At 34.3% G+C, this 19838-nt stretch overlaps 1 protein-coding gene across 2 annotated transcripts in view; it reads right to left on the bottom strand.

Moving 5' to 3' along the window:
- SYT1 (synaptotagmin 1) overlaps nt 1-19838 on the bottom strand; it is a 507590-nt gene that overhangs the window by 182295 nt on the left and 305457 nt on the right. For both annotated transcript variants that reach the window (XM_081059199.1, XM_081059198.1), the window contains exon 4: nt 5298-5480. In XM_081059199.1, coding sequence (XP_080915325.1) covers nt 5298-5463 — 166 coding nt within the window. In that variant the 5' untranslated portion in view covers nt 5464-5480. The remainder of the gene's footprint in view (nt 1-5297; nt 5481-19838) is intronic.

Raw genomic sequence — 19838 nt, 5'->3', positions numbered from 1 at the left:
TTGATGTATCTAGGGAGGGTGAGTGAGAAACATTTAACTCACCTCCGCAGCTCTGATGTGTTTTATATAGGTTTCTTTTTTCTATTTGAACAAAGGGATCTTTAGCTAAAAAGGTGTGAAAACTATTGCTCTCTAGATCGGTTTCTCCAAGCATGGCACAAGAAATCAGTGTTTGTTTGGTATAATGGCAATATGTGTAATGTGATAATATCTATATAGTTGTTTCTAGTACGATGTCAGAGAGTTCCAAGTAGGGGAGATACAAAGATGTGTAAGAAATTGTTCTTGCCTCTGAGGAATTTATAAGAGAAAGACAGGCAAAACAAGAAAAATACACATCCAAACCAGATAACCAAGATATTTAATGAAGAACTTTGAAAGGTTGGAGGAAGACTCAAATAATTGTGTTTTAGGAAATGATGGAACTTCTCATTCAAGTGATAACATTTGAACTGGTTCTTGAATGAAAAAGAAGGTGTCGGGGTTAAGGGGAATGGGGTCCAGGAAGAGAGAGAAGCATGGGAGAAGACACGAGTGGATGTGCTGGCTGGTTTTGAGAGGTTTTTCAGGAGAATTAACAGGACTTGAATGAATGCAGGTATAGAATTGGAGGTGAAATATATCAGGGCGACAAGGACGTAATGAGCTTTCTTAATAGAATGGCTGGCTGGGTGAATATAAGTACCCAGGGAGAGCAGGTGGAATAAGAATAGAATAGGATTAAAAATGGAACCCTGTAAATAAGGAACTTTACTGCTCAAGGGAAGAAAAGACAATGAAAACGGAGGCCCAGTCAATGAGAATAAGGAGGAAAGGAAGGAAGAGGAGGAAAGGAGAGTCGAGTCCTGGAAATCAAGAGGTTTTGGATGTTGGTGACAAGGAAGCAGAAATATTAGACCGAATGAAGGTTGACAATGATCCTCTTAATTGTGTATCAAGGAGTACCTGAGACTACATTAAAATCATTTTAACAAAGCATTTACTTGAAGGATGGAAATTTCAGTGGAAGGAGCTGAGTTGTTGATGGGAGTTGAAGAAACAGATGTCAGAATCTGGGTTATGTTTTTCAGTCTGTTTGGTGTAGATATGAAAGAGGAAAACAGTAGTAGTTGACAGGAGGTAAGGTAAGAAGAAAAGTTTAGAAAATGAAAGAGGAAAACTGACATTTCTTAAGCCCTTAGTGTGCATGGAGTTTCATCAGATATACGAGATATATTGAGTGTGTGTATGGGCTGAAAAGAATGACGAAGTAAGAAAATGAAATTATAGGGATTTTTTTTTAATAAGGAAATTAGAGGAGATGATGGGAAGAGGAAACACCAAGAGGTTGTTTTTCCTAGAAACGGCATTGTTGGAATGAATTTAAGAAATGAAATGCATATATATTGGGCCACAAAATTTCCGGAATTTTCTTAATTTGGGTGTCTGACCTGAATAGAGGGCTTTTATAAAATAGAAATAGGCTTGTTAAAAATGACAGCTTGAGTTTAATAATACCTACCATTTATAGAATGGTTACTCGGTGCCAGACACTCTGCTAAACACTTTATATGCACTGATACTTTCACACAACAAGCTATGATGGAAATATTATTTTCGTCTCCATTTTATACGGGAAGAAACATTAAATAACATTTAAATAACATTAATACACAGAAACATTAAATAACATTCCCAAGGTCACAGAGCTAGTATGTAGTAGAACTCAGATTTGAACCCATGTAGTCTGTGACTAGAGCCTGTATTTTTAATCCCTATGTTAAAATATCTATCCAATAGTATTTCTGCATTAATTACGTGACTACCCTTAGCCCACTTGCTCGTATTCTAGACTGAGAATCAGGTTCTGGCTATTTGGTTTGCTGCTATGCTTCAGGAAAGGTGCACTCTACTTCAAGAAGCTCATAAATATCAAAATCTTAATCACAGCTATTTGGATGACACGAGTTCATGCTTTACAAACCAACCATGGCCCTAGTCATATTAAAATCAAAGCTGCAAAATAAAGAAACATTCTGAGAAAGCTTGTCTGCTTCATTTAGATAACAGTGTGCAGAATGAATTGAAAGATAAAAATGCTCAGCATTTACCATTTCCTTTTCCTTTTTTATTTTAAGCTCCATGGTGTTATGGATGATATCATCAGGCAATTTGGTCTGAATATGTTCCATGCTGGTCTGTGCAGATGACCCAACTAATGACATGCACACTCACTGCCATTGTGACAGTGCTCTTCTCACAAGTGGGAATTTCAAGTGACAGAGTAAAGCTGTTTGCTATCAATTTTGCAAAAAACGCATCTGCCAGATAGCCAAGATTTCGTTCAGAGACTGAAATCGATTAATATTCTTATTTGTTACCTGTCATTAGCGTCATCCTATATTATGCCAAGTCAAAAGTGATAACCTTTATATAACATATGCTCTTAAAGGAATGTAATTTTAGGGATGTTTTATTTTTGTTTAGTGTTGCTTCCTGTGTGTAAATCCCATTAAAATTTCAATTGCACTGGCAGTAAAAATTGTAATGTATTAAAAATAAAAGTGTGAAATATTTAGTTATATGTTTTTAATAAATCTAGATGGCTATATTTATGATACAGTTTTTTCTAACACTTATTTACCATACCATTTAAAATAATTTAGGTATTTCATTTCCTTTTTCCAATTAAATCAGGGAGAGAGCTAACAACATAATATTTCTATAGGTACTACCCATATCGTCTGACATTCTATTATTTTAGGTTGCTGGTCAAAAGCAAATCTCCATGGAGGAGAAAACTGGGCTGATTTCCAGGGCCCAAGAAAGGGACACAGGAGTGAGACAATGGCTTGGGAAGGAATGAAATGAGGTTAGCCAAAAGAAAGAAAACAAAGAAGGGCAATTTTCACAGATGATTTTTTCCAGCTGATTGTTTTCCTACTGAGAAACAGGAAGGAAAATATAAAGTAATCATACCTGGCTCTAAGTGGCAAAGGTTAAATCATGGTTCTCACTAAGTTTGGAAACAACTCGCTTTTCCAGTGTGAATGACACAGTCAAGCATTGAAAACATGTTTTCCTTGGTATTAGAAATTAAGAATTTTTAATATCCTTTAATTTTTAAGCACCTTAAGGCATCAAAGTTTAAGAGGGGTGGCTCAGGATATAAGTTAAATTGATCATTCATTCATTCATTCATTCATTCATTCATTCATTCAACACAGATATTGAGTCTCTCACGTATAGTTATATCCCAGGCACCACCACAGATATAACTATGCATAGAGTAGACCCACCTTTTTGCCCTTATAAAGCTTACAGTATTTTGGAAGGAGCCAAAATGATTTAAAAACAAATAATAAAATACATAGTATTGCAAATGGTGCTAAGTAATAATAGTGAGAAATAAAAAACAAGGGGTAGGACAGGAAATGCTGGCAAAGATGGGGTGGGACAAATGGGTCAGACTTTTAAATAACGTGGTTGGGGAAATTCTAACTAAGAAGGTAACATTTGGGTAAAGTCCTAAAGTAGATGAGAGAATGGGTTACAGAGATACATGGGGAACATTCAATCCCAAAGTTTTTGATGTTGCCATGCCTCTCATATTGTTTGCTCTTACAGAGGAGGAGATAGTATTGAAGACAAGGCAGGATGTGCATTTGGTTTGGTGTTACTCATTGCTGCCTCTGCTTCCCTGGAACACATTTCTTTTCAAACAAACAATTTGATGAAATATTCAGGTGGGAGTTTGCCCTCATGATATACACATTTGGTTTTTGCCATGTAATTATGAGCGCAAACGTATATCAAAATACTCAGGTCAGTCCATCAGCTCAGCAGCAGAGCAAGGCAGAGAACCGGGAGCCTGTGTTTCCTACCCTAGGGCTCTATCTGTTGGACCATCTCCATCTCCATTAGGTCGTGGGTCTTCTTACTGAGAATGGTCATTACTGACAACTGTGCTAAATGTGTCTGTCATGTGAACATGAATGTGTTAAAAGTGGACGGAGAGATCAATAAATGGTAAATTACTTGAGGGATAAGAAGGTGATTCCTTGTATTTTTTCATTTAGTTTCTCATTGGCCTCAGAGAATAATTCTCTTACAAATTTTATAAATCTCTCATCTGGATTATTCCAATAGCTGGCTTTATCTTCTGCCCATGCCCCTCCAAGCATATTTCAACACAATATCAAGAGTGATTTTAAAGAAAAACCTAAGTCAGATCCTGGGACACCTCTGTTCAAATCCCTCCAAAGGCATTTTATTTCACTCAGGGTAAAATCCAAATTCCTTAGAGCAATCTGCAAATGCCCCCTTGTGATATGGCCTCTGCTACAATCCAGACTCATCTTCTGCCCTTCTCCATCATGTTCATTCTACTTAAGGCACACGGAGCTTCTGGCTGTTTCAGTAAGATTCTTGCATAAGGGATTTTATTTCCCAGGTTTTTTATAACTTCCTCCCCTACTACCTCAGGGTTTCCTTACAAAGAAAACCAGCTCCATCATTCTAAATAATAAGAACCTTTTACTCTCTGGCCTCTATCCTATCCCACTTATGCCCTTTCAGTTTTTCTTATATCATTTATCACTACATGAGGTACTATACATATTTGACTCTCTATTGATTTATTACTTCTTTCCCCCACTAGAATATAAGCTTTGTGAGGGCTGAAACCTATTTTTCTAGCACCTAGGAAAGTGTTCAGTACACAATAAGTGTTCAAATCCAAAGGAAAAAAAAACAACCCTGTGGTTTAAAATTTAAATTAAATACCACTGCGTGGACTGAGTGCTACACTCATACACATAAATTTAGGTACAAATTACTTTTTATTGCCTGATGACAACAAAGAAACATTTAAAAACTGTGCAAAATATTTTGAAATATTAATAAAAGAATAAAAGGAAATCAAGCTTGCAATCAGGAAAGTGCATTTTAGGTATTACTTAGGAATGATTTTTACAATGGTTTCATAAATACAAAACTAAACTACGGCACAAGTCATAAACATTAGTATTCTTGAGAGACAGACACTAAAGATAAAAAAAAAGGACCCACTTACACTGAACACAAGATATAGATTATTTTATAAAGTGGATTTTCATTAATTAAGTATATTTAAAGACTTAATAAAATATTCCATTTCTAAGAATGTTCCACTTTATTATTGGAACACTACCATGGCTATAATAAAAAGAATTAAATGTATGTATATAGTATGTTAAGAGGAAGTCTGCCTTTTATCCAATGGGTAAAGTGATTTTCAACCATTTATGTTTACTCAAGGAACAATCTATAATACTCACATGGAATTTTATGTAACTCATTCATGAACTTCTCCTTCAGCTTAGAAAAGGCATCTTCCTTTCCTCCTCCAGGACTGGCTGGCTCTGTGGCGTTATTTGGTAGAACAGTAGCAACAGTAGTAACTGGCGGGGCTGCCAGAGCCTCATGATGACTCTCGCTCACCATTTTAGGTTCAGGTGGAACTGCGAGGGGAGGGAAACAAAAAAGAATAATTCAAAATGGCTTAACTGATCCCACATCAAAGATATACCAAAGATGAAAAAAACATCAGAGATACACCTGCTCACTGAGTAAATAGTCTATCATTAGCATATTACTTTATGTTGGTTCATAAAATATTTATGGCACCACAGTGGAGATTCTTCCCCAGAAGGTAAGCCCAGACATAGTTACTGAAAGCATTCTCTCTCAACAATACTATGTAAACTGTCAGATCTATTAGTAATTTATGTAGGCAATTGGTTGCTGTGTAGATTTAACTTTGTAATTTAAATTTGTATGAAACAGTTGCTGACAATATATATGCTCTATACGCAAAATATTTTGTATTCCCTGAAATAAAGAGATGAAATATGTTGGGAATGTTGATAAGTGATAACATTTAAAGTGTTACCTAGTGAATTTTGAAATGGTTATGAAGAAAACTATAATAACATTGATATTCTAAGATGTTATAAACGTTATTCAGAAATTAGTTCTTGAATGGTCTTTAGTCATTTATTGATGGTATGTTTTCCTTTCAGTCATGTTTTTTCTTTCTTTTTTTGTGTGTGACATTTACTGTAAACAGTACTCTGCTCAATAATTTACTTGTCTTGCTGGTGAATTTTTGAACCCACTGTACATGACATGATTGACTATATATACCAAGGAACCAATAATGGAACATGACTTGTCTAATTATTTCCATTTATTTATTTTGAATATATTATTGAATTTGTTAAATGAATTCATTCAATTATTTTAAATGTTTGTTTATCTCCAAAATGTTTAAAACATCCTTAAAATCGTCAATGAAAAAAATTTTAGCTTTGAATACAGCACACATGAATTCTAGTCCTCTTCACTATCTAAATTTTGACAATGCATTTGACCTCGATTTATCTGCCTTTTGAAATATGGAAAACTGAAACCTGCCTTACCTAGATTTTTTTTAGACATGTGAAGTACTCTATAAATATAAGGGAGGTGTTCTAAAAAGGTGTAATTGATGCCATATTCTCCAATCTAAACGTATTCTGGACTTTATTAATTTTACTGTGTGACTTAACATTTCAGGCTGTGCTGGTGAGAAAGTAAACATGACTCTGGGCAGAAATAGATAAATGCAAACAAGCTTGGGCATAAGTTACTTCACTGTCTCAGCAGGAAAGTTGATGGACCCGTAAAGCCCTTTTGATTTGCAAGGAACTAGAGATAACCAGCAAATAGATAAAGGAGTTTTATAGAATTCAAACCTTCTGTGAATTAATTATGCATACTTATCTGTTTAGTGGAAGTACAATTGAAAGAAGAATAATCTCAAATGTATGGGGTTATTATTAAAATCTTAATCAAAATCCAGAGATTTTGGATCTTCTGGATGGAGGTGATGACTGAGGCTAATATGAATACATAGATAATCAATATTTATTTTATAATAGTTCTCTTTTTTTAAGCTTTAAAGTTTCTGCAAGTAGCTACTAATATTGTCGTGGAAGGTAGAATTAGACAGATACAAGTTCAGATCTCTGTTCTTCAGTTTCTTCATTTGTAGAATGAGAATAATCATACAAAATACTTACGGACTTAATGAGAATAAAATGAGATAATCTAGGCAAAGAATTTAGCACTCTGGCATGTAAGTTTGTTCCATCTATTGATCAGTCGATTAATCAATAAATCTATCCCCCTCACACCCTCCCTCCCTCTCTCCTTCCCTTCTTCCCTCATAGAACTTGGCAGCCCAGAATATTCCAGATTGTGGAAAAATTATCTTTTTCCAACATAAGGTCACTTTCCAGAAGCTTTTCCTGATTTTCTGATTCTGTTTAGCTTAGGATCTTGTCTCCGAGCAAACACGTGAAGTACTCTTCGCATAACTTATGTGAAACTCTTGTTATTGATAACTTTTATATTTCATCTGAGTCAGCAAGACTAAAAGTATGCACAGAAACCCATACATATGGATGAAATATTAGTATGTATGTATTCAAAAAATGAATTTGTTCCTCTGCTGTAAGAATCTCCAGCTATGATAGGCAATATTGCTTATCTCCACAGGCTAGTTGAGGATATTTGAGGAATTATGGTTTCCTATGGGATTTAAAGGAAATGATGTGCTAGATACAACCAGCTAAATACAATAGAGCTGTCATTAAATTAAAGGCACATTGTCTGTGTTTGAGCTCAATCTTGATCATGTTCTGGAAGTGGGGTTTTGTTTCTGGTCTCCCAGACTGATGTTCAGCTACTCCCTCCAAGTGGAGGTAATACTCATTGTTTGTAGCTTTTGTGCACACAGGTGGTTGGGTCATTTGCCTCCTGGGCTGTTAAGTATTTTCATATTATCCCAGCTTATTTGGAATATAAACTATTTCCATAAGTAAATTGAATGATCTAAAAGACTATAGGAAAAATAAGCCTTTCATTAAGTAGAGTCAACATTTCGTAAATGCACTTGCAGTTTACGCAGTATTTTTTTTTTAAGGAAACACACAATGTTTTTATAATTTCTCAAAACAATCCTTTCAAACATAATGTGTGCTTGAGAGGTGTTTCATCAAAGGTAAAAGTTATAAACTTTCAGTTCTTATTAGCTAATGATATTATCCCTACTATTTCTGATTAAAAAAATAAACAAAAGATTGTAAAAAATAAATAGACATGCTCCTTCTACTTAATGTTCACTACTGTAATTTTTTTAAAAAAGTATTTCATAAAATACAAAAATATAACGAGCAATTAAGGATCTAATATACTGACAAAGAAAGACTCATTGATTGCTTAATGTTTCATTTTTATTCCTTCATATTTTGACAGATAATATTGTTTGTAAATAGAATAGTTGCATGGCTCTTGAAAATTCATATTTATGGATGTAAGGTGCTTATCAAGAAGCATCATTTGTAGATAGAAAAAGTAGCTAATTATTCAGTCCAAATGACTTTATATTCTCTTATGTACTTTAGTGCATGTGGTATTGTTCACTAATTCAGATAAAACCTTTATATTCTACTCAAGCCTTGATAAAATAACAGCCAACAGTTATTGAGTACCTACAAAGTGGTTTAGTTTTATGAAATCATATAGTTCTCATACCACTCCTATGAAAAAAATATAATTTTATCTTGTTTCAGGGGTGAGGAAACTAAGACATACAGAGGTTATGCAACTGGTTCAAAGTCATACAGTAGTAATTAGAACTTGTGTGTCTTAGCCACTGTAGAATAAGAAGCTTGCACACTATGAGTGAGACAAGTATCTAATAAAATTGTTTTGTTTGAAAGTTTTTGACAACCCCAAAACTTCAGCTACTACCTTTAAGAAATACATTTTATACTGTACTCCATTATAACACTCTCTCCACCTGTATGTTATATATAGAATGAAAGTTTCACATAACACTTGCCCTTACTACATGTGAATTACTTTGATACATTCAATTTTATTCTTTTTCACCAAACAATTCCAGTTGTATCTCCAAATTGTGTACATTAGTTTCATAATCCACTAATGATTTGAGACCTGTGGTTTAGAAAACCACTATAATAAGGGACATAGTACAATATTGTACTACTAAATGGGGCTAATAAAAACTAAAGATGCCATTTATTAAGAACCTACTATGTGCCAAAAAATTGTCATTGATATTTAAGTATAATATCCGCAGTTCTCATTAAGGTAATGAGAAAAAGTAATTCTGTCTTACTTTACAGAAGAAATTGGGATGTGGAGAGGTTAAATGATTTGTCCTACACAGATTTAGCCTCACCAAGGGTTCCTTCTGGGTTACTCTCATAATAACATTTAAGTATTATTAAACAATTAAATCAGTACTGGGAAGGTATTTATGGTTTTCTTTTGAATTGGTTTACCAGTAAATGGAAAACACAAGTCATCTTACTAATTACATAGTTTTAGAGGTATAGTCATTTAGTTAAAGTGGAATTTAGTATCCTGGAATACGCCAAGAGAAATACTGAACAGAAAAATAAATTCCCATTTAGAAGAAAGTTTAGTACAAAGGACACGAGCAAACAATTCTCAAAGGAAAAAAAAAACATTAATCTCACAAAGAGTTAACAAACTGGATGTTCAAATAACAATGAGATAATATGTATTAATTTGTAAATGTAGCTAAGTATAGATATGAAAGTGAGAGTACAAAAAACTGGGGACCTGGGGAAGATCATAGGTTAGAATAATATTTCATAGAGGTCAAAGTAATAGAACATATCAAAGGCTGTAGAAGCTCTCACTCTTTTTCTAGAAATTCACAATAGAGAATTAACTTTAGGTGCACAAACAATTTAATATAAGGATATTAACAGTAAATTATTTCTAATATTAGAAGACCAGAAACTGCCTACCAGAGAGACTTCTTAAATTATGGTAATCTGTAAAATGTTATTAAAATTATCTTAGAGGTAAATATTTGCAAACCTGGAAATAGAGTGTTAGATGAAAAATACAAATTATGAAACATTATGTATGTTCAAATTCTGTCAATAAAATCTTTTGTATCAAGCGGTTGGAAAGGTATATTTAGAAATGATATCCTTGTAGTAGAAGAGTCACTTTCCTCCTCATATCTATACATTGTAAATATATTATAAACCTGAATTATTTTAAATTCCACAAAGAAGAAAAAAAACACCTTCAAACTGCTTTGCTATTGAGAAAACTGGATCTTACAAAGAGTTTAATTTCCAAAGGGCAGATTTTCAAAAAAATACTTTAAAATGTAATGTAAGAAGCTAAATTGCAAGAACGAGTGATTCAGCTATGTTTATTTGCTCTACTTAGCAAATATAATGTGCAAAATGGCTACTGATTAAAATACAACGTAGAAAAAATATTAAGGTATTTTAAAGGTTAATACTTTTTTGGTATAAAATGAGGAAAACCAGGATTTTGGCTGCCATGACAACTTCTCTCTATTCCTTGTATTTATTCTACTTAGTAGGACTTTAATTATGTCTATGTCCAGGTCTACAAATTGATAACGATTTCTCAGATTATATAGTGAGATAGTCTACCATACTGCATAAACATAATGATTTCCAGAGAAATCACTAGTACGACCTCTATTTGCGTATTGTATTTTGTAACAACAGCATGCAAAATTAAAGAGCAAACAGGAGAAGTTCAAAGAAATATGGAAAACATTATCACTAAAAAAACACTCTAATGCAGACATGCCCCAACCTGAAAGTAACTTTCAGAGTAATTTTTATAAAGAATCTGGGAGATAATACGGAATGTGCTAGAGTGCATTTTTGAGGTGCAGGACAGAACATAATCACTTTATTCCATCGGAATTTCCTTTGATCTTCTGTGGGTGTAGGTGGACACCATAAGACATCATGTGCATCCTTCCCTGCCTTTCAGGAAGGAGGCTTTCAGTTTTAGGGAGTCCTGCCCGCTGACAATTCACAGATATGAAATCTTTCTATAGAATCACCCTGGACTGAAGAAAACTGCCTTGCCCGAGGTTAAACTCACGTCCTCAGGGACATCCCACATGCAATGCCTGGGAGATGCTGGTATAAAGGCCAGGCCCCCTGCTTCAAATTGGTTCATTTCTGAAGGACCTGCTTGAATCAGCTGCAGCTCGTGGTAAGTGCATCTCAGTTCAGCAACTGCCTTTGCTCAAACCTGCTTCCTCCAATCCCTTGCATAGAAAGCATAGGCCCGTAAGCCACCTCTGACTCAGTGCTGTTTCCCAGAGAATTCCATGGATGATTCCCACTCTGAGAGATTTTGGGGAACAAAAATGAGCCACCGTCAAAAGTTTCATTCAAATTCTTTCCAGATTCTAAGGATCCTTAGGCAGTAAGTGAAGTGTAGCATGGGTATCACAATCTGCCACAAGTTTGCAGGTGTTTGAATGTCAGGCAGGGCAGGGGTGGGGTGGGTATATCTTCTCCCCAATTTAGAAACTTTTTCTTGAAAGAAGGAAGAGGGAAGCCAGGGGTTATATATTCCCTATCATGTCAGAAAAGAGCTGATTTCTGGTAACACTGCCAATAAAATGGTTGGAGATGAAAGGTGGTTTTTCAGACTGTGGAGCAAAAGGAAGCACAGCTGGTACATCCTACCTTCATAAAGCCATAAAATGCACAGCCTCCTGGGGTTTTTTCCTTCTTCTTTTTTTAAAAATAGATCTAGGTACCTCCAGATTTCCCCTATTTATCTAGTCACAAAAGTCTCCAAAGAAATGCAGGGAGAATTTTGCTTAGGAGTATGGTTTTCACGCAGTATCTCTCATAAATGCCTGTGTAAATTGGATACAAATGGGCCTGCTTAGCTTTACTTTGAGAAAAGAATCAACATTCCTCGCAATCCTACAAATAACACACTACAAAGATTGATGAGGTGTATACATTATTATTCTGGAGGTGTCTTTGGAAGAATGTGATGTAGGAGGAAATACTGGATACTCATCAGCTGCATTTTCTAAGAATTATGTATGTATGTGTGTATGATTGACCTACAAAAAGCTGTACATATGTAATATATGCAATATATACATATTGATGAGTTTGGGAATATGTATACATATTGATGAGTCTAGAAATAAGTATACACCTATGAAATCATCACCATAGTCTCTAGTTGGCTCTGTAGAAGGTGTTTTCTCTGCCTGTTAAGCCTGTCTCTCTTCAGCCTCCTATAGCCATGTTGGTTTTCTTTCTCCCATCTTTCTCCTCTCTCTCTCTCTCTCTCTCTCTCTCTCTCTCTCTCTCTCTCTCTCTCTTGTTCTCTCTCTCTCTCTCTCTCTCTCTCTCTCTCTCTCTCTCTCTCTCTTCTCTCTCTCTCCTGCTCTCTGATCAAAATCCTCCTGCTCTCTTCATCTTTTTCTTTTCTTCTTAGTTTCTTTCTTTTCTTTTCTTTTAAATATATTTGTCCTCCAAAGGGAGTACAATACTCATTTATTGTTAGGTTTCCTTTGTCATGTACTGGATACTTGATGCATGTTATGTGTGTTTCCTGAGACCTATACTTTGTGTAGAGTCAAAGAAAAAAAGAGAATAAGATGCCAATTCACACTATCAAGATAGCCCATGAGTTTCTCCTGGATGCCTCTTCCTGCCATTATGGAAACTCAGATATGCCCCATGACAGCATCTATTGACACAAATAGTGGTGAATTACAATTCACAGTTATCTTCTTGACATAGTTAGACAGCTGGGAACACAACTCTGATTGCCAGGAAACAGATAGGAAAGCATGAATAAGAAGTAGCAAATAGGACCAGACAATAGGAAATTTGGATCCAAGGGGAATAAGCAGAGAGAGGTGCTGATGAGTGGTGTTCAAAACAGCAGAATAGCTTAAAAGGCAAACATTTTTATTAAAAGCCAGAGATCAAAGGGGATCAAATATATGGTGATGAAGAGAACTGACTCTGAGTGGTGAACACACAAGGTGATATATATATATATATATATATATATATATATATATATATATATATATATATATGATGTATTACAGAATTGTACACCTGAAATCTATGTAAGTTTACTAACAATTGTCACCCCAGTAAACCTTAATTAAAAAAAAGATCAAACTTTTAAAATGGCAAGCTACTAAATCAATTAATAAATCAATCAATAAAATAAAATAGCAAGCTACTCCTACTAGAGGTAGGAAAACTTTGGCTTACCATCTTCTAGTTTTTGTGTTTTTCATATGAATTATTCTCCATATTTTCTAATTCTCACTGTTGATCTCCTTCCATCCCTGTCTCTCCAAGACAAGTAGAACAAGTTTTTCAAGATTCATCTCCTTAATGGTAGAAGGGCACTGATTTTAATAAGAATTCAATTATTTTCCCATCTCTAATTTTCATTGTTTAAAGAAAGAATAATGTCCTATGTCAAAAAGGATCATTATTACTAAGGTTTATTTCTAAGCTGATCAGTTTGTTCAAAATCTTTATATCTTTTTTTTTTTTAAACTTCATTTCTTTTCTGAGGAGAAAGAGACCTTGCTCTAAATCCTGCAGATGTTGGGTAGGAGATATACTTGAGATGTGAACCCTAGTTCTTGCCCATCCACAGCTCATTTTCAGTGAAACTGTCTTGCTCAAAGGCTCTCATGGTGAAAAAGGAATCTATGTAGATGATATGACCACCTCATACAGCCACAGTCACATTGGATTTAAGGAGGAATGAGGACCTAATTCAATGACAGGTCACTTAGGTGCTGGCCTGAGGCCAGTGACACTGTTTGGCATGAAAAGGAGAGTGAGGCCAATAAGATTCTCTCCTTCAGGAATTTAAGCTATAGAATACTCTGAAGAAACTGAGGCATAGAGAAGAAACACATAGTTAATATGTGGTGGAGCCAGGATTCCAAACATGGCCGACCTCAGGGCTCACACCTTTGATCACTGTGCAGTGCGTCCCTCAGTTTTCCTGTTTCCTTTGGCCTGGTTTTCAAGCTTTAAGTTGCAGTATATAGTATCCTGCAAATACTAATACTGGTAGTGATCTGAGTATCTGTACCTTATAATCAAGAAGGCATAATGAGAAATAAAACCTATTGTGTAGGTTCATTAGGCTTGATAGTTTCTGGAATATTTGAATTTATAGCCAGTGGTGGTGAATTCTGTTACTAATCTGCACTGCGTTCATAACAAGGTGTACATGGAAGAGTGAGAGAACTGATGATATAGGGTGATATGGGACTCCTGTTGTGTAGGCTTAGAAAAATGCCATAGAGATGGGTAGTGGAGTGATTAAAATGTTTAACTGAATACTTTTTGTTTTCACACTACATCATTTCCTCATAAGGGTACATCTCTGAAATGGGGATTGGCTTTATAATCCATGGCATCTTACTATCACTGTCTACCAGGCCTGGGCATGCTCAACCTGCTTGTAATTCCTGTTGATGCTCCCAGTCAACAAATCAATTAACTCTTTTGCCGAGTTAATTGATTTCAAGTTTTTCTTTTTCAAAATGTGTCAGAAATCCACAAAAAACCAAAATGTTGATGTTTTGACTATTTTATATATTTAATAACAAGTTGAGCTGCTTTGTATATAAATGACATTATTTATAAGTATAAAAATCTCCTATTATTCACTCTTGAAAAACACAAGAATATATAAAAATGTACATCTGCTTTCCTAAACTTCCTTTCTGGAAGTTTCCATCTGCAGTCAGCAGATGAAAATGTTCATTCAGTTCCGAGTATATCCGACTGTTGCGGCAAAAGGGTTTTAAAGACAATCTGAGGAAGGGATCTAAATCCTGGTTGTGCTCTGAAGCTTTCCATTGTAAGCTTATACAATCAAAATTACTGTGTTTCCCCCAAAACAAGACATAACCGGAAAATAAGCCCTAGCATGACTTTTCAGGATGACATCCCCTGAACATAAGCCCTAATGCATCTTTTGGAGCAAAAATTAATGTAAGACCTGGTCTTATTTTCAGGGAAACACAGTAACAGAATGAGAGTCAAATAGTTTGAAAGATTTCAGAAGCAAAAGTGGAACAATGTTTAAAGAAATGCTTTATCTACAATCTTGATGGCACAAAGGAAAATAAATGGCGTGTAAAAGATGGACATCATCGACTCTTGAGTTGAGAACAGATTTAAAAATCTTAAGAATTAATTAACTGATCTATTGTGTTTTATTTTTCTTTTTATGTATGAGAGTGACAAAAATAATATCTGTCTGAATAAGTTTGATCATTCAATAAGTACAAAATAAAAATTCAAGTGATATGAAACCGTTTTTGACATAGTTTAATTTGCATCATTTTTTCTTAGTGGTATATAAAATAATAGTGAATCTTTAATTAATTGTTCCTTAGAATATATGAAACACAGATTTCCTACAGAATGAAGAAAAAACATGAGCATTATTTACAAATAATGTATTATAAAGTAATAAATGTTACAAAATTTTAAACAAAATGAGTTTTTCATTTCCAGATCAATCACCTGAATTTATATTTAGCAATTGTAGTCAATATAAATTTCAGAAGAAATAGCTAACATAAAAATGTATCCATGAGCCAAGTGAGAACTATATTCATTGCTACCTCATTTCTCCCCTCACCTATAACATAGAGAATAAAAGAATGGAAAGAAACAAATTATATGCAAGCCAAAAACCTAAGTACTGAATTATTGTAAAAATGATACAGAAAATCAAGGTCTTACACAAAATTGAAAATTTCCCACCTACAGAAGGGAAACAAATGTTGACAATTACAACATAGAGCTATTTCTAAAAGCATTTAATAATGAATTCACAAATTATTGTTTTTCTAATCCATTTATTGTGCACCCATTCTTCTATTAATGAAATGTTTTATGGCAGTTTCAAAAATTGTCATTTATTTTAAAAGCACCACTCAATAAATAACTTTTATAGTTTTCAAGAGCCTCCTAAGCTTTTAGTAAGAATGCCAGGGTCATGATCAAGAAAAGATATCAAAATAGCCTTTTCAAATGAATTATAAAGACTTCAAGTGTATTTTATAGTGTTTTAGAAATGGTAGAGTAAGAGTCAGACTCTTCATTTTTATTTTTTGATAGAAAAGGTAGATACAGAAATCTAGAGATGTAATTCAAATCTTACATGGATCAATTTAACAAGTTTTCAGTAACAATGCTCATTGTGTACATATTAATTGAGGTTACTTCTCTTTAACTATTGTATAGTAAGATGAAACTAGACACTTTTGGCAGTTATTAAAGAGATACAGCTTAGCTGGATCAAGCCAATTGGCTTTCAAAATGTTTTCTTTAGAAGCAACAGACAAATAATTTGGAATTCTCATTCTCCATTGCTTTGCTGAAACTCAGCTCTGAACTCTTGCTGTTTCTGAGCTGCAGGCACTTGAGAGAAAATCTAAGCTCTCTTTTATCAAACTGTATTCAAACTGTCATTGTGTTGTCACACAGAGAGATGCGATCTATATGTGGTTTTCGTGGTGGTAAATAGGATGAAAAATTCTGCAATCTACATTAGAAATAGTATATTAATAAGTAAAAATAGTTAACATTTAATAAGCCCATACTATTAGGCAGACATTTTTATAAGAGCTTTAAACATACTAGCTCATTTAATGCTCACAAAACAAACCCCATGAGTCAGGCAATACTATTATTTCTCTATTATAGATGAGAAAACTTGCCAAAGGTGCACAGCTAGTAAGTGCTGGAGCGAGGATATGAGCTGAAACAGGCTAGCTCTAGGGCCTATGGAATTCTGCCTTGCTAATAAATGAATAGATAAATGTTGAACGAATGAATAAATTGGGTGTCTACAATGTGTCCAACATGGTACGAGGTGCTTTGGATAAATTTCAAGTAGTTCATTCACCATCTGTATGCATGGAGATGCATACAGATGGTTAAAATCTAGTGTGATATATACTCTACTAGAAATGGTTATGGGCGACTGTACTGAGATAACAAACCATGTAGAAAACCACTGAGATTTAAAATATCTGAATATAGTTGGATCTGAAGAGTAAGTTTATATGCTAAATATATCAGATATAAAGTATGATAAGTGGTGATTTGCCTTCTTCTTCCTAAAATCTACCTTCTGTTGTGTGCTACTGAATTAATTTGGGGACATGAGACATGAGTGAAAAATATCCACTATTTACAAAATACTAATAAATGAAACCACAAGACCATTGCTTACCTAACAGCTATTCCTTCCTTTTGATTTAAGAAAAGCCCCAATTTTTTTCAGGCAGCTACTGCTCCTTATCCCCCACTTATAGGTAAATCTTATTAGTCTATACACCAATCATAGTAATCCCATTGTTTTTGCCATTGGTTGGTTAGGCGAGGGCATATGATCCAATTTGGGCTTGTCGTGATATAAGAGGAAATTTGTTGGGTAACTTCTGGGAGAGTTTTTATAATTCTTAAAAATATATGCACAGGAAGTCTCTTCTGCTAGGGGTGGTTGTGTCTGCTTGTGGTACCTGGGACTGCTTGTTGTGAACTGCATTGTGTGCTAGTGAAAGAGAAGGCTGATACTGTGTGAATGCCAGAGCTGAAAGCCTGAATGATGATATCGAGCTGCTGTATTAACCAACACTATGAACACCACAATGTCCTTGGGACTTCTCTCCCCACGGGAAATAGTACATTTTTTTCTTATGGCTTAATCAATTTTGTGTTACATTTGCTGTTGTTTGTAGCCAAAAGCTATTAGATGCCAATATTAGGTTGGTGCAAAAATAATTGCAGTTTTAAAAGTTAAAAAATGCAAAAAAAAAAAAAAAAGCAAACATGTATTGAGCATTAAACTTATTGAGAATTAAAAACCAGGGGTCAAGGCACACAGGATATTAGCAAGAAGCCAAGATGGCATAGCATAGTAGAAAATAAACCTATAGGAAAAGTAAATTTGTTTTTGTTACTGTGGAAATCGGATAATGAAGTATTAGGTTGGTGCAAAATACATTTTCTTTATTCAGAACAGGGCTGTATCTTCCTTACATCCTGTAAATTATGGTGGACATGATTACCTTGCATTTTATGGTGCTAGATAAATACGAATTGAATTGATTAGAAATACAAAAAAATGGGTTTTGTAATTGGTTTCATCTTTCATGAAAGATCTGAAATGTTTAGGTAAGGTTCCAATTTGTTGTACCTTGTATTCTTATTGGATGCCCTACCTTCTTCTACTGCGTCCATCATCAATCCAAGTGTGTGAGTGAGGGAACAGTGTACAACTATGCCTGGATCTACTTGGAGTACTTTAGAAGTATATCAGGGGGAGCCAAAGGGTTGGAAAGAATATTTGAAAGTCAGGTACCCTATTATGTCTACTATGTAGCATAGTCTCCAAGTGTTTCTTAGTGAGTTCCTTTTTCTTTTGCTGCTGCTTCTTAATCAGAAACAGTTTATTTTCTATTTCTCTAACATGTCGGATAAACATGTCTGGGATAAAGTTAGGGATATATTCATGAAGATTTTTTTGTCTTTCCTCTTGACAAGCCCAGATCATACATACACTTCCAGGAAGTGAGCTTAAGAACAGATTTCCTATAAAATATCATTGAGGCACCATCTCACATTTAAGCATCATTGTGAAAAATATTTCTCTGATAAAAATCATTTGCGGCTTTTTAAAACTTTTAATTTTAGACAACAGTTGAACTTCATGCCATTTCTATCTGAGTGTCTCAATAATAGGACTGATGAACATACCGCAGCTTCTATCTTCGATCCTTAAAGAAAGAGCTCAGTGTGATATGTTGAGAAACACAATCCGTAAATACCCTTTCATTTGCATCGTAAACAGGCATGCTGGCTTATTGACAGCAATATATGGAGCTAAATTGCCTTTTAATTTTATATTCAGTAATTACAAACACTATAATTTCATGTAAATAAAGTCATTCTATAAGCAGTCCTCTTATCTCTTTAGGCTTTATGGCCAAACTTATTGATCAATAATTTGATATTATGATACATTGAAAGAAAACTGAAAAGTGATCTAAAGCACCATGTACCCAACTTCCTCTTTGAAAACTGTTACATGACTTTGAATCTCAAATGCCATATTACCACAACTTTGTAAGATTCTTAAGTGGAAAACATCTCAACCTTATTGCAAAGCAATATACATGGGGAAGTTTTGCAATGTTCCCTTCTGTGAAGGTCAAGGTCATTGATGATTAGAACCTCGTTTGTTTCACCAGTTTGGTTACAAACTGTGATGCATTTGTTAGGAGAAAATGTTTATATTTAGCCAAATGTTTGTTTTTTTTCTTCCATGGCCCTTAATATTGCAACTGCTTTTCCTTAAAGCAGGTACTATCAATAGCTGAATTTCGATTACTATTCAACTGGCTAAGGAGACAGTTCAGAGTGAGGGCATACTACCACAAATTCATAGCTGACTATCATATTACAGATAAACTAACACTTTTACTACAATAAAAGTATACTGATAGCAGGAATAAAATATGAGCAATGATTCAATCAACTAAAAGTCACCCTGTATTATCGAAGGTGAAATACAGAATAAAACAGAAGATATGGCTTAATATACTTCTCTTTGTTTACTGGAGATTTTATTTTTAGAAACCCCTCAGGGGCTTTGCAATCAAAGACAAAATCAGTAGGGAAAAAAATAAAAAAACAAAACCAAAAGATAGTGTCAAAGTACTGTGCCATAAAAAAGAAATGTTAATAAAGTACTACTAAAATTAATGAAGTAAAATTATAATATCAACTGAAATATGAGAGATTACTTAAAATCACAGAATTTTTAAGACTAGAAGTAGAAAAAAGAGGCAAAATATAGCTCTACTAAAATGTTTAAAGTTACAA

This window comes from Rhinolophus hipposideros, assembly GCF_964194185.1.
Source record: "Rhinolophus hipposideros genome assembly, chromosome: 9".
Taxonomy (NCBI): Eukaryota; Metazoa; Chordata; class Mammalia; order Chiroptera; family Rhinolophidae; genus Rhinolophus; species Rhinolophus hipposideros.
The sequence above is the reverse complement of the archived record's forward strand: the minus strand, read 5'-3'. Positions and strand labels throughout refer to the sequence as shown.